We start from the raw sequence: 13,719 nt of genomic DNA, 5'->3' as shown, positions 1-13,719 counted from the left end.
TATTATTAGTCATGAGATCTAACTTATATAGGAATACAATTTATGAATACTAAGAGACAAGTCAAAGAGAACATGAATACAATGAGAACTGAGATAAACAAGAGACTAATCAAAAGTAGTATGTCTACAATTGTATGTTTTAAGTTTTAAAGATCATTCACGTTTCAGAGACATGCTCACAATTGTATGTCTACAAAATAAAAAGTTAGGCTATATTTATTAATCTGCGGGTGATAGCTCATATGTCATAGCGCAGTTGCAACTTTCAGACGAAGCCTTTCAGGTCTTCAAATTTTTTTTTTTTTTTTAAGAAACCCTTCGAATCACATGAAGATCTCAAGATTTACATGGATGTTCATAAGCATATGGAGTTCTCTACAAGTCCAAGATGGAAGTAGTATTAGAGAGTAGAGACTATATATATATAGCTGGTTAATTTTGGTTTAATTGGTTGCTTTAGTTCAATAATATTCAAGTGCATATGTATCATTTCTACTTCGAATGAAGGAGTGAAAATGTTGCTTATAGATTTGGTTTTGGTTTTGAGGTTTATGTGTTTCTTTCTTTTTGTGTTCGAGGTTTATGTGTTTTTTAGATAATATTATGAAATACTTGGGCTTTGTTCACATTCTATTTTCAGTTCTGTACAAAATTCTCAGTCTTTGTATTGTACCTCTTTACCAAGAGTGAATATCTAATTTTTTTTTAAAAAAGAAGAAATTGGCAATTGGAGAAGTATTGGAGAAGAATACCCACTAAGAAAGGGTTGAAAATTTCCAATTTAGGAATAATGGTGAAGAAATTAAAAACTTTAAGAAAGTTAGGATCCAAAATATAAAATGAAGCAAATATATACGGCAAGGAAAAGGGGATAAGGCAAAAAAAACACAGAGAGAGTGAGCCAAAGAGAGAGAGGGAACAATGACGAGCGTTAGCGGGTGTGGGTCGATGAGCCTGATTACTAACCGTAGTGCGTTCTTGGGAAGCGGACTTCAACGCCGTGCCGTTTTCCTTAAGCCATGGTCTTCTTCGTCGTCGTTTTCGCTTCAGTCTCGGTCTTTGGTGGTTGAATCCAAAACCAAAACCAGTAGCGAAGACAGAATCGCCCGCCATTCTCGCATCCGTAAGAAGGTACGAATTTCTTGATGAAAGTCTTTGAATTGTTACTTGGGACAATTTTGGGAGGAATCGAAATGTAGGAATTACGATGAAATTGGAGATTTTATAGTGAAATTCTCCAGCTTTATGTTGATTACTGGGAAAAAAAACGAGACTTTGTTATAAGTTTGGCTGCAGCAACTGGCAATTGAGTAACAAATACAAACAGAGAAAAAAGGGTTTTTTTTAGGAGTTTGATCCATGAATCTTGTTTTATTGTTCACTCATACACTGGGACCATAGGTTAACGGCACAACAGAGAGGCCAAGGATGTGTGTATTTCGATCAAACAAGCATCTTTATGTACAAGTGATTGATGATACCAAGATGCACACTTTAGCTTCAGCTTCCACCAAGCAGAAACCTATCTCTGAGGACTTCGATTACACCTCTGGACCTACCATTGTAAGTGACTTTTTCAAGTAATCAATTTGGTGGTAGAGAGATGAATCTTTAGTAACCATTTTAGCACACATTTTAAGTCGATTCCTCTTTCACTGATAGTCCTCGTTAATGGTTGAAATGCTTTGGGTATTGAGTTTAGGAGGTAGCAAAGAAAGTTGGGGAAGTGATAGCAAAATCTTGCTTGGAGAAAGGGATCACAAAGGTGGCCTTTGACCGTGGTGGCTACCCTTACCATGGACGCATTGAGGCTCTTGCCGCTGCAGCTCGTGAACACGGTCTTCAGTTTTAACACCATTTGCTTTCTTGATTTCTGAGGAACAGAGTATGAATGTAGAGAACTCTCATTGAAATGTTCAAGTTTTCCTCTTTGAAAAGTGTTGTTACTTGTTGATTGAAATCATTTTTAAGTGTCTTGTTTTTGGGTTTCAAAAAGAGATGTGAAAAAGAGTACTTAAGAAGTTATAAGCTATGAAATGAATTCGTTTAAATCAAAAATCATATGGATACTTCATTCAAAATTTAACCTTTTCCTTATCACGATTTTTGAGTTCTAATTTTTATTTTCCTGAATATTTTCAAAAAATTGTAGTATATGTCAGTTTTTTTTTTTCAAATGAGAATTTTCTTATTTTTAACCAAAGAAAATGTCGAAAAAGTATCTCCGACAAACAAATATTAAATGGCAAAACTGAAAAGGCAAAGTGTGGCGCAAATCTAAAGATTTCCCGCGTCGTCGTCGTCGATACGCGGGAAATGTTAACCGGACGAGAGAGCTTGCTTCGGTTGGTTGGAAAACGCCGACGATCTCTTCCCAATCGCCACCATCTTCTCTCCGCTCCTATTCCGGTAAATCCATCTTCTTTCTCGAATTTCTCCCCATATATAACAATAAAGTTAATCCCTTTATCTGAAATTACCCTTAGAATTCGTTGAATCTCGAGGTCAACGACTATGGCGGCAATCTCATCTCAGCAGCCGAAGATGATGGTCGTTTCTCGGAGAATCCGACTTCTCCCTTTGATTCGAGCAAAATCTCTGGTGGGTTTTCAGAATGGTTTTGTCTTTGCTCAATGCTCATCTTCGTTTAGGGATTTTGAATTTAACAAACTTTCCATTTTTCCCCAGAGAATCTGAGTATATCCTCGAAGAAGAAACGGAAACTAACTCAGACCACTCTTCTTCAGTCAAATTTCTTGTCAGGGTCCAAAAAATCGGAAGTTTCCGAAACTTCTCAATTCAGTTTTGTAGAATTAAGCGAGCCTAGTGATTCACTTTGCTGCAAGGTTGATGATGATGACTCATGTTCGCCAAGTAGTGAGGAGATTTCAAAAACTGTGACTTTAGATGAAGCTAATGGTGGTGAAGCTATACAGACCTTTATAGTTGGTAGGAAGTTCAGTGATGTTCAGGATTTAGAAATTGGGGGCAAAATCTGTCTTTTGAGACACCCTGAGAACATCAAGGATCGCAACGCTATAAAGGTTTAACCTTGTCTTCTTGTGTGTGTGAATTTCTGGTCTCTTTATGTATTTGCCTGAAGCGTTTGAATTTGTGCTTTCACTTTAGGTTCTTTCTGCAGACTCTGGGTTGTCTGAAATACTTGGGTACCTACCTAAAGATGTTTCACAGTGCTTGTCCCCGCTGATCGACAAGTATGACCTTAAGTTTGAGGTTGGTGACTGATTTTCTTACGTCTTTTTGTTAAGCTGAAGAGTTGAGATATAGAACATCAGATGCATATGATGTAGCCACACATTCTTTGCAGGGAACAATAACATCTGTTCCGAAGAATTCTTCTGAAGCTGTTCCGATCAATGTTTTTTGTCACAAGATGACATCTGATGGCTGGAAGGAATGTGAATTCGCTGGAGATGTTAAACCTCTTTGGGAGAAAGTTCTTCAGGTTGTTGAGCATCAGATGCTATTTCCGCCTAAAACGACAAGATACCAGTTGAACTTCAACGTATTAGTTCAAGAGGTTCTACGAAGCTGCTCTCACCTTTTCACAGCCGATGAAAAATCATTCTTGGGTATTCATCTATGATTTCTTCAGATTTGTTTCCCAGTATTTGTCTTGATGTTATTGGAATGAATGATTTACTTTTCTATACTCGTGTTTCTTTGTTTTGGTTTACAGAATCTTTCCCCTCTCTTTCAGAGGATAGCCAGAGACTTTTTATCCGTCTCTACACACGAAAAGGTGTCTATTTTCTTATATTTCCTTTGTGGCATTACCCCTTCTAGTTTTGTTTGTTTGCTCTCATTACGGTGTAAATGGTACTAGACAAACTGCTATGAAGTAAAGTTGAACAATTGACATCCTCAAGAATTTGGTGTTCCTTTTTCCCTATTTGTATGCCTTCATTAGTATCTGACACTTTGTTATCTATCTATCTACATTCTGGGCTATTGATGGAGTAGGTTAGAATGATGTTAGGTTTTGTAAAGCTATATGGTCTCATTTGTAGTGTTTGGGAAACAAGCCAATTCCAGGGAACACTCTTGCTTGATTCATTGACGTTGGTTCGTATGCACCTTATGATACTTTTTATTCTAACTGGTCGGACACATATTCGTTCAGGACCTTGGTTCAGGCTATCAAATATCTCATACCCCGAGGTGTCTGATTCTCTTCAAGCCCTGAAGGACCTAACAGGTAAATGATATGGGCTTGAGCACGTTCAGACACACACACACAACACTAACGTCTTCTAGTTGCTGAAATATTCTGAGCATGTTAGAAAAAGTTATATCTATATGCTATACAGTCAGCGGATTTATGAGTTCAGTGAAGGACGAAGATGAACTAGATTACCAAAAGATGAAGGGGATCATAGAGTTGCTTAACGTCACTGAACTTCGTGAAATCTTATCTATGAACAAGGTTGGACCACTTTCTTGAAGATGCTTGCTCTGTTTATCGGAAGTATTGGATGTGGTTCTCTTATTGGTTTGCTTACAATATGGTGTGCTTTATTGGTAGTCCAGGTGTTCAGTCGCGGCTCAAGAAAGGGAGACCTTACTAATTCACTTTGTTCTTGTTACAATGATGGAACGAGGTCCGTTTTCGTTTTAGTTAGATATTTAAAGCTTCTTTCCTTCCTTACCAGGTTCTGTTTTTCTTTGAGGCTGAGTTGTTTTGCTTACACTTTAGGAAAAATCTAGGAGCAATGATACTTGAAAGAACAGGATTATGTGCTAAAATATCGAGTACAGCTGAATCACTCATATGGCGTGTTGAGGTAAATATTTGGTTTTTATAGTTTCAGAAATTAGCCGACTTTTATTCAAGGACTAGAAGAAAAAACTTTGGTTTTATGTTGCAGAGGCTTTTCTTTCTCAATGGAGAGCAAGATCTATCCTCTTTTGTTCTGCTGGATCTCGGTATTATCAAATACCCAACTTACAAATGCATTGACTCAGATCATATATTTTCAAATCGGACTAAACTTTTAGAATATGAAGAGGTATATACTTGTCTATATTTAAAAAAAAAAAGGAACCGGACTTGTTTGTCTACAATATCTCAAAGCTTCAATTACAGGCCATTGAAGTGGCTCAGTTGATGGATGAGTCTCTTGACAATGAAGATTCTCAGACAGTGTTGAAATGCATCATGATTGCTGAAACCCGCATATCCAGTTCTTCTTCTTCAGAATCTCCGCTTCTAGCCGCATTTAACTGCTTTACAGCTCCATGGGTTTACTCAAAGGTGGTTCTTTTAGGAGTTTCCTTTTTTGAGAACCAAAAGAGGCATGTGAAAACAACCAATCTCGTCATATTTACTTGGTTCAGATTATCTGTCTTTTTGCCTGTTGAAACTTGTTTCTTTGGCTTCAGGTATAACCAAGCAGTTTATCTACTGAGGCGGTTCCTCAGTTGTTTCAATTGTGATGGGAGACGAGGATACTGGACAGTTAGGTTATCAACAGATTTGGAGCACATGGGACGTCCAAATGAGAGTCTATCAGTAGCAGAGCAGGGACTATTGGATCCTTGGGTGCGTGCTGGTTCAAGAATAGCTTTGCAAAGACGCATTCTTCGTCTGGCAAAACCTCCAAGACGCTGGAAAACTCCCACCTTTTCAAATCTCATCGAAAACAAAATCCCTGAGGTTTGTTCTTCTACTCTAAAGTAAAAAGAAGAAAAAAATATCCAGTTTCTCTTCCTACCTTGCCCTCAAATGTGCAACTTTGTGTTCTCAGGTTACCATTCAGGGGAGATCACTGAATTGTGAAATTGGCATGAAAAACAGATTCTATGGAGGAGACGGAGAACAATGTGGAGTCGAGCAGCTCGCATTGCAGTATTACAATGGAGAAGGAGGAGGATGGCAAGGAATTCATACAGAGAGTAGCATCTGGTTAACCATTTTTGGGCTTCTAATGTGGGACATTCTGTTTTCTAATGTCCCGGGCGTTTTCCAAACCCGATTCCAGGTTCATACCTCCACTGAATGGAAACCTCACTGGTTGTTCCGTACACCAAAAACGAAAGTCCTCATTTGTGTCTTTTGTTCCCTTTGTGTAGACTGCTCCATTGGACTTAGAGACCGAATCCTTCTACCTAAGCAGGAAGGAAACAATTGAGTCACAGCTCGAGAAAGTTGCAAACGGAATGGCTGAAGAAATACTTATCATGTCATATGAAACACACTGTGGAACAGCCTGCAGAGGAGTGAATTGGGAGAGGTTTTCGTTGGAGGAACTGAGAGCAGCAGTGGCTTGTGTTGGAGGTAAGTGTGTAGCATCTCTTTGCCGGTATTTAGCTCAAGACTATAGGAGCTGGTGCAGTGGAATGCCTGATCTGCTGCTATGGCGGTTCAAGGAGAATGGTTATGAAGGTGAAGCTAAGCTTGTGGAAGTAAAATCAGAGAAGGATAGATTATCAGAACAGCAACGAGCTTGGCTTCTGCTTCTCTTGGAATCAGGCTTCAATGTTGAGATTTGCAAAGTAAGGCCTGCTTGTTTAATTAAAGCTTAATTATAGAGATTTAGCATAAACACACACAAAGAAGATTTGTTGTTATCATGAACTGTTTCCTTAAGAGAGGGACCACAAGAATCGTGATCTTAGTTGTCACTGCTTTGTTGTCGGAAAGTTACCGTCTTTTTTATACTACGATCAGTTTCTTTTGTTCTTGTTGTTGTGTTGTTGGAGTGAGCAATAGAGACAATTGTAGATATCTGAGAATAGTTGATGGTCATAAAAAGTTTAAGTTCTAGAATCAATTTTCTATAGATATTTGTAAACTTGGACAAAGTGCGGTCCTCATGATGTGATAAATTTTAATTATATCTTATGCTTTTGATTGTTATTTTAATCTTGGCTTTTTGTGTTAAGGAATATGCCATTTTGGATGCGAAACAGAAAATAAATGTGAAGTTTAATAATTGGCTAGGTGATGGTTGCACACAAATTCATGTAGTTAAAGATTAATCTTTGACGTGACCTTGACGTTTCACGAAAATGTTGGAACTTGGAAAAATCAATGTGCAATATAGATTAGTTTCTTTAATAGAGATCAGTTTCTTTTGCTCTAGTTGTTGTTGGAGTGAGCAATAGAGACGTGGTAATTTAGTTATTTGGAAATAGTTGATGATGTTTAGTTGATCAAGTAGTCGTTTGAGTCTTGTTTGTATCATCTATAAAGAGACTCATTGAGTTCTGCAATTAATTTCTTAGAGAGATTTGTAAACTTGGACAAAGTGTGGTCCTCACCTGATGTAGATAGGTATTAGATAGATCCTCTTTTTGTCCAAAAGCTACTAGATAGATCTTATTTATGCTTTTGAATTTTCATTGTTATTTTAATCTTGGCTTTTTGTGTTCATTTTGTCTTACGGAATATGCAATTTTAGAATGGGAAAGACATACATTTTCACTTTAATATTGACTAGATGATATTCCACACAAATTCATGCTAGTTAAAGATTGTTAACAAATTATAGATGATGTATGTATGATTTGAAATTTGACTAATTTGACTAGATTTATTCAGATTATCTGCACATACTAAAAACTGTAATGGGAAACAAATAATCAGTTTTAAAATAGAATAATTATACAGAACGATCATCCCGCCATCAGTATTTGTAGAAATGACCAAAGGTAAAAAATGACACTGTTCAATTTTTTTTAATACCCTTTAGCCCCTATACATTTATGCGAACACCTATGAATGTGTCAGATATTCTCATAAAATATCGATAAGGTATTGCATTAATGGAAATACTGTTCAAATTCAATATTTTATCGGGGTAAAATTCCAATCGGCGTTTTATTTTTCGGTCAACCGATACGGCGTTTCGGTTGCAAATTATATTTGTCCTAGCCCATTTTTTTCAGTTCCGGGGTCTGTACAAAAACGCGAGAGCAGGGCACTGATTGAGTAAAGAAGATGGAGCTATCATTACCGGACAGAATTTTCACCGCCGGCGAAGAACCTGTCGGTGAAAGGGTTAATTGCTACCACAAATCAAAGGCGATTAACAACATCCTTAGCGCATTGGACGAAGAGGAGAAGGATTATCTGCGAAAATCTCCGTTTGGCAAACTAATCGCAACTGCGGAAAAACCCTCCCTTTCCGGGAGTTTCGGCCACTTCATCATCACGAGGTTGCTCAAGGTTAGTAAAAAGTACGAAATATGGATTCTTTTCGCCGGGCGCCCGATTAGAGTGTCTCTCCGAGAATTTGCGATTGTCACCGGACTTCCGTGCGGCAAGTACCCAAAAAAGCAGAAGAAGAAGAAGAAGAGAAACCCCATTCGGGAGAAGCCATACTGGCCGGACTTATTTGGAAATCTGAAGACATGCAGCATCGAATCGGTCGTGAAAATGTTGAAGAAGAAGACAGTTGTTGACCGCGAGACGCGACTGAAGTATGCCTGTCTTGCTTTAACCGGCGCAGTTTTGTGCCCCACCAATCATAGATCCAAAATTGTTGCCGAACACGTGGAATTGATTAGAAGCATCGAAGAGTTTTTCGCACACCCGTGGGGCAGACTGGGTTTTGAGATGTTGATGTCTAGCATCAAATCTAAAGATGAAGTTGCACTGGCACAAAGCACGGTAGCGGTTAAAGGTTTCTTTCACGCGATACAGTTAGTGTTGGTGGAGGCATGTCCATCGTAAACCGAAGTAGTTCAATTGAATGAGTCTTCCTCGGAATCAGAATCTGAAGGAGACGAAGAGGAGGGAGAGTCCGATGACGTTGCCCCAGCCAACATGCCGGAGAACCCCTCAAATGAGCAATCGATTGCTGGTGATGCCGAGAAAAACGCTGGGAAGCCTTCGACACACACAGAGTCGGCGAATGTCGGACTAAGCCCAAGTCACGCAAGGGAGATCGACGAAGGATGCAAGGTAATATCTTGCCCGTTAACTTTAACATTTACAATGTAACAAACTTTTTATCATTTAACAACTGTATGATCGGGCTAACATTCGCGATAACGATGCAACTTTTTGTACACAGGTCTCGGTTTTTAGCATTATCCCCGACGATTCAGATTCTGCAATGGAGGATGCAGACTTTAGCTGGTCTGACGAGGAAGACGATCCAAGGGTTGATAATATGGTAAACCTCATCGGGGAGAACTTTGAATTCCGCAAAAACATGTTTCAGGGTGGTTTGTCTCAGGCTGAGTTGGCGAAGATGCGCCTTGAGAGGAAGGAAATCAGGGAGCGGAAGGAGAGGGAGAAAGAGAAGGCCCAGGAAAATGCAACCAATCTTGGTGCCGCTGGTCCGTCGTCGACTGCTCCCGCCAACATAGCTGAACTTTTGTCTGCCACGGTAAAGGCAGAGCTAGCTCCAGTTGAGCTAAAGGTGGCAGCCACTGTCGACAAGATATCGACCATTGAAACCAATTTGTCCACTCTTGGCACTGTGATGAAGACAGCTATGGAACGGATGATTACATTAATGCAAGAACAAGTAATATCCAACATTATTGGTTTTCTAGGCAAGTCTGTTTCGGAATTCGACAGACACGACACTGAAAGAGATAGATCTACGGCTCGTGGAAACGCGGAGAGGCAAGGCGATGCAGCACGAACAGGGGCAAGGACTACAAATCACCAGACACGGCAACAGGTCCAAGCGGATGTAGTTATAAATGACGCAATTGCGTTTGCTAACAATATTAATACCGAACAACAGACGGATATGCAGCAGGAGGGCGAAGGAGTTGGAGGTCTGAGTTCAGAAGCTGGCGAAAGCAACGAGAGCCCGGAAGAGAGACAAGTACGTTATAAGATTAGGATCACAGTTACTCTTTTTGATTTTCATATACAATCGTAAATAACCGCATTATAGGAGCTGTAGCTGCCTACGATCTATATTAACTAAGATAACTACAGGTGTACCTGATAACATACAGGTGTAACAACGATGTGAGTTGTGACTTGTTAATATGATTGATTTTGCCAGGATGGGGCTGCTGAAGGTAATGGGGATGGGGATGACCCCGTTGACGAAATTGGTGATGAAGGAGATGGTCTGAGGCGAGGCAAGAGGGCTAGGGTGCAGACATCGTTCAATGACTTCCACGTGGATCCGAAGTGGGTTTCATGCACGATGGGGAGCAATCCCTTTTTATGCCACATTGAAGAACGACCAACTTATTTTACAAAGTTTGTACGCTTACACGAGGTTTTGCAGAACTATCGGTAAGGTCTCCCCATCTTGGTAACTATAATGTTAGATTGGTAGGTTCAACTAACATATGCCAATAGATATGTTAGAGTTGCTAATTAAATTGTTAACCAGAACTTTTATGTTTTGCACTGTAATGTTACAACGAGTTTTGTGTGTGAAAGTTTGTCTCCGTATGTAGGGTATTCAATCTTGGCAGTGGCACATCTGTTAACAACAAGGACGTTCTAGACATAGCTGGTAGGACAAAGCCCATGATGGCTAAGGTAATGCCTTCTTTCCACCATCGTTCGACTTTATCCACGATATTATAACGTCTAACAAAAGTAATATCAGATAACTAAGGGGTTAGATGTATAGTCACATAACTATGTTCATAAGTTTTCAGTTAATTGTCTAGATGTTTGGATATGTAAAATAACATTGTAGAGACAATAATTTATGTAGAACTAATCGTTTTTGTTGTATCTAGATGATGGACGCGCTTCTCCTATACGCCCGCGCTGTCTATGTCCGACATTTTTCGGAGTCTCATTTGAACAAGACGGCGTTTCTTGAAACCAAATTCACGACTGCACTGATGAAGACCTGGAGTAAGTTTTCACGTTTGGCTGTCAAAGACCGTCATAGGTTCAAATTTGGGGATGGTGTCATGGATCACCTTGAGGTGGACAGCGTAGAGATCCCTACGCCGGAGCGTTTGTATTTGCCGTTCAACTTTGATAGGGAGCACTGGGTTGGCATAGTTGTTGACACAACTGCTGGGAGTATGCACGTGCTGGATTGCAACCTCTCATTGAGGACTGATAGCGCTATAAAAAAGGAGCTGGCCCCCATATCAATGATGTTACCGTACGTACTAAAGCAAAGTCCATCCAAACAACGTATTAGCGAGTCTAAACCTTACGTTATCGTTCGGCCTAAAGGGATCCCACAGAACGGCATCATGTGCGATTCTGGTGTCACAACTGCCCTGCTTATAATGTTACACTCGGTTGGAGTAATTGACCGATGCAAGATGCTCACTCCCGAGGAGATGGCCAAAGAGAGTCAGGTTTTAGCTGTTAAGTTTTTCGAGGAGTTTGATGCTCCAGCGTAAGCCAAAGGGTTGCATGTATTAACAGTTTGCTAAAAGTCTGTTTTTTATGTTTACTTGTTTATTTTCTTCTTTTCGTTTAAAGACTTTGTTGAATTTATCACATGCTTATTCATTGGCCATGCAAAACATTTTTTAATTTACGTATGTTAACATATAAGAGTTTTAAGTGAGATATTCATGGAATGAGTGTAAATTGAGGAGTTAAATAAGGTCCCACAACGTTGTGGACCCCCTGTAAGTAGATGTGAAAATATCTACCAAAATCCTGCGAGCTGCAATATGGACCACTCGTTGCTTTCCGCGCGAATAAAGCATTTAATGCAGAGATGTGTGATAGATCTCATTGACCTCTGCGCCATATCGCTATATGTCCGTATGTATAGGTTATACTGCTCAGTTGCTCCGCTATATAATGTATTAGCAGCTTGAGCCCATACCACGCCATTGTTAGACCTGCAAACAGAAAGTAGGAGAGAAAAAATTTAGGTCGTGCCAACAAAACTACAGAAGTCAAGTTCCGTGCGAGGAAACAAGGTAGGACCACTGTATCTAGCTTTGTTTGTGCGTTTATGTCGTTGTCTCTTTTGGTTATGTTCTTGACAGTGAACATGTAGTTTTAAATGCAGATCTCTTAAGTTTTCATCCCTCGGACCAAAATAAATGCTTTGTTGCTTTGATTTTAGAGTAATTTCATGGTCGGATTATATATGGATATAGTACTAAAGCTTCGTCATGCTTCTATTTCAGGAAAAGGAAAATGGGTTATATGGTGAAATATTCTAAAGGAGTGTGGAACCGATCTCCGAATGGAGAGTGGGATTTCGAGACCGACACCAACGACGGAGGGTACGGACTAATGGTGATTGAACGGGAAACCTTCGAGTCACTAGACGGAATGATGAGAGCTCGGTTCAGTCTCCATCCACACACGATGATGGCAATGACTTATCAACTCCCAACAAGCTCGTCTGTGCCACAAGGACGCAAGGCAGCCCCTTTCGACATCATCAACAACGGCGATGTCGACCTCTTCATGGCTTTGCGCGTCGAGGTGGAGACTCTCGCCATTTGTGTGACCATGGGAGAAGAGAATGTTCAGCGTTACCTTTCAATGCAAAGGTCTACTGATCAAGTTACCGGTCCGCCTCTTGGCATTATCCGTACAAATCAGGCGTTATTGGGTAACCTTTCTGGTAACATTGATAAACGTTTTATTAGCGTTGAAATAAAAAGGTTAACTGATGATACTTTTTGGTGGACTTGTTGATGTTAACAACTTTTGTGAAGAGCTCATCAAGGGACCGACCGTGCAAATTGCTGAAAGTGTCTTCCACGAGATCTTCACGGAGGACGAACAGCGTGTCATCCTGGATGCCCATAACGCACTCACTCAACTGGAGGCTTCTCGTCGACCGGCGGGAAAAGATGATGGCGGATCAACGAAGTCCTCCTCTGCCGAGTTCGACCTTCTCCTCCCTGAAACGGGGTTATCGAACTCTAACCAAGGGATAATACTCGTGGACCCCATCCCCACCGATGCTGATAAAGGGGAAAAAAAAATGGGCATGGAAGCTGACGACGGCCCTTTCCTCGGTTTGACTACGACTTGCGCCGGTGAAGGCAGGAACCAGCCGGCTCCGCCGGTGATGGTGGATAAAGAGGAACTATCCGATGATGAGGGCAACTACATCTCGTTATAGTTCGATATATGTCTTGTTAGATGTAACGTTTGGTGATATTGTGTAACTTTAGTTGTGGACATGTGAACAACTTTGTTAGCTTATGCTTACATCTGTTATAACTTTGTTAGCTCGTGCTTACATCGCTAAATGTCTCCGAATGGTGAGTGGTTTTTGGCTCTTAAGTTTTTCAGAAGACATTTGTTTTTATGTTTACTGTTTGATTTTCTTCTTTTCCTTTCAAGACTTTGTTGATTTTGTCCCATATTTATTCTTTGGCCATGCAAACCATTTTCTAATTTACGTATGTTAACATTTGTCGATTATTTGAAATGTAGGTATATAGCAAACTTAAATGATAAGATAACATGTTTTTTAAACCGGAAATAAGAATGTTAGACCAATAGACTAAACCAACATCAGACAATTTATACGTTAGAGCAGGTAATGCCAATGTTAACTTGGAATTTCTGTGCCTAAGTTTGGTTGATTTTAGGGTGATGGAATGTCAACAACTAGATAAAAAAGTGGACAGGCATAGTAAACAACAATACTTTATAGCTGGGGCAACAGAATAGATCATCTTACAAACATATTTTACAGAAACTTAGAGAGGAGTTTACTTGGGTTCATTAATACACGAAACATATTAAAAACAGAAAGTAATTGAAACCAACATAGTGTCGGTTTATGCAGCTCAACAAAAAGGAACCAACTGCAT

General features: G+C 39.8%; 2 protein-coding genes across 2 annotated transcripts; both read left to right on the top strand.

Moving 5' to 3' along the window:
• The first annotated feature begins 873 nt into the window (after nucleotides 1-873).
• Nucleotides 874-2,058, top strand: LOC18011372 (50S ribosomal protein L18, chloroplastic). The gene is made up of 3 exons (XM_006393361.2): nucleotides 874-1,131; nucleotides 1,402-1,563; nucleotides 1,703-2,058. The coding sequence occupies exons 1-3, from the start codon at nucleotides 922-924 to the stop codon at nucleotides 1,850-1,852; spliced, it is 522 nt and encodes a 173-aa protein (XP_006393423.1). The 5' UTR covers nucleotides 874-921; the 3' UTR covers nucleotides 1,853-2,058.
• A 258-nt stretch (nucleotides 2,059-2,316) lies between these two features.
• On the top strand, nucleotides 2,317-6,738 carry LOC18011385 (fanconi-associated nuclease 1 homolog). Its single transcript, XM_024150886.1, has 15 exons — nucleotides 2,317-2,409; nucleotides 2,487-2,601; nucleotides 2,689-3,044; nucleotides 3,130-3,234; nucleotides 3,329-3,593; nucleotides 3,701-3,763; nucleotides 4,145-4,219; nucleotides 4,332-4,447; nucleotides 4,552-4,622; nucleotides 4,718-4,805; nucleotides 4,890-5,030; nucleotides 5,108-5,316; nucleotides 5,404-5,677; nucleotides 5,769-6,002; nucleotides 6,094-6,738. The coding sequence occupies exons 1-15, from the start codon at nucleotides 2,317-2,319 to the stop codon at nucleotides 6,544-6,546; spliced, it is 2,658 nt and encodes an 885-aa protein (XP_024006654.1). The 3' UTR covers nucleotides 6,547-6,738.
• The last annotated feature ends 6,981 nt before the right edge of the window (nucleotides 6,739-13,719 follow it).

This window comes from Eutrema salsugineum, unplaced genomic scaffold, assembly GCF_000478725.1.
Source record: "Eutrema salsugineum unplaced genomic scaffold, Eutsalg1_0 scaffold_7, whole genome shotgun sequence".
In the NCBI taxonomy this organism is placed as follows: domain Eukaryota; kingdom Viridiplantae; phylum Streptophyta; class Magnoliopsida; order Brassicales; family Brassicaceae; genus Eutrema; species Eutrema salsugineum.
This window is presented reverse-complemented; position numbering and strand designations above follow the sequence as displayed.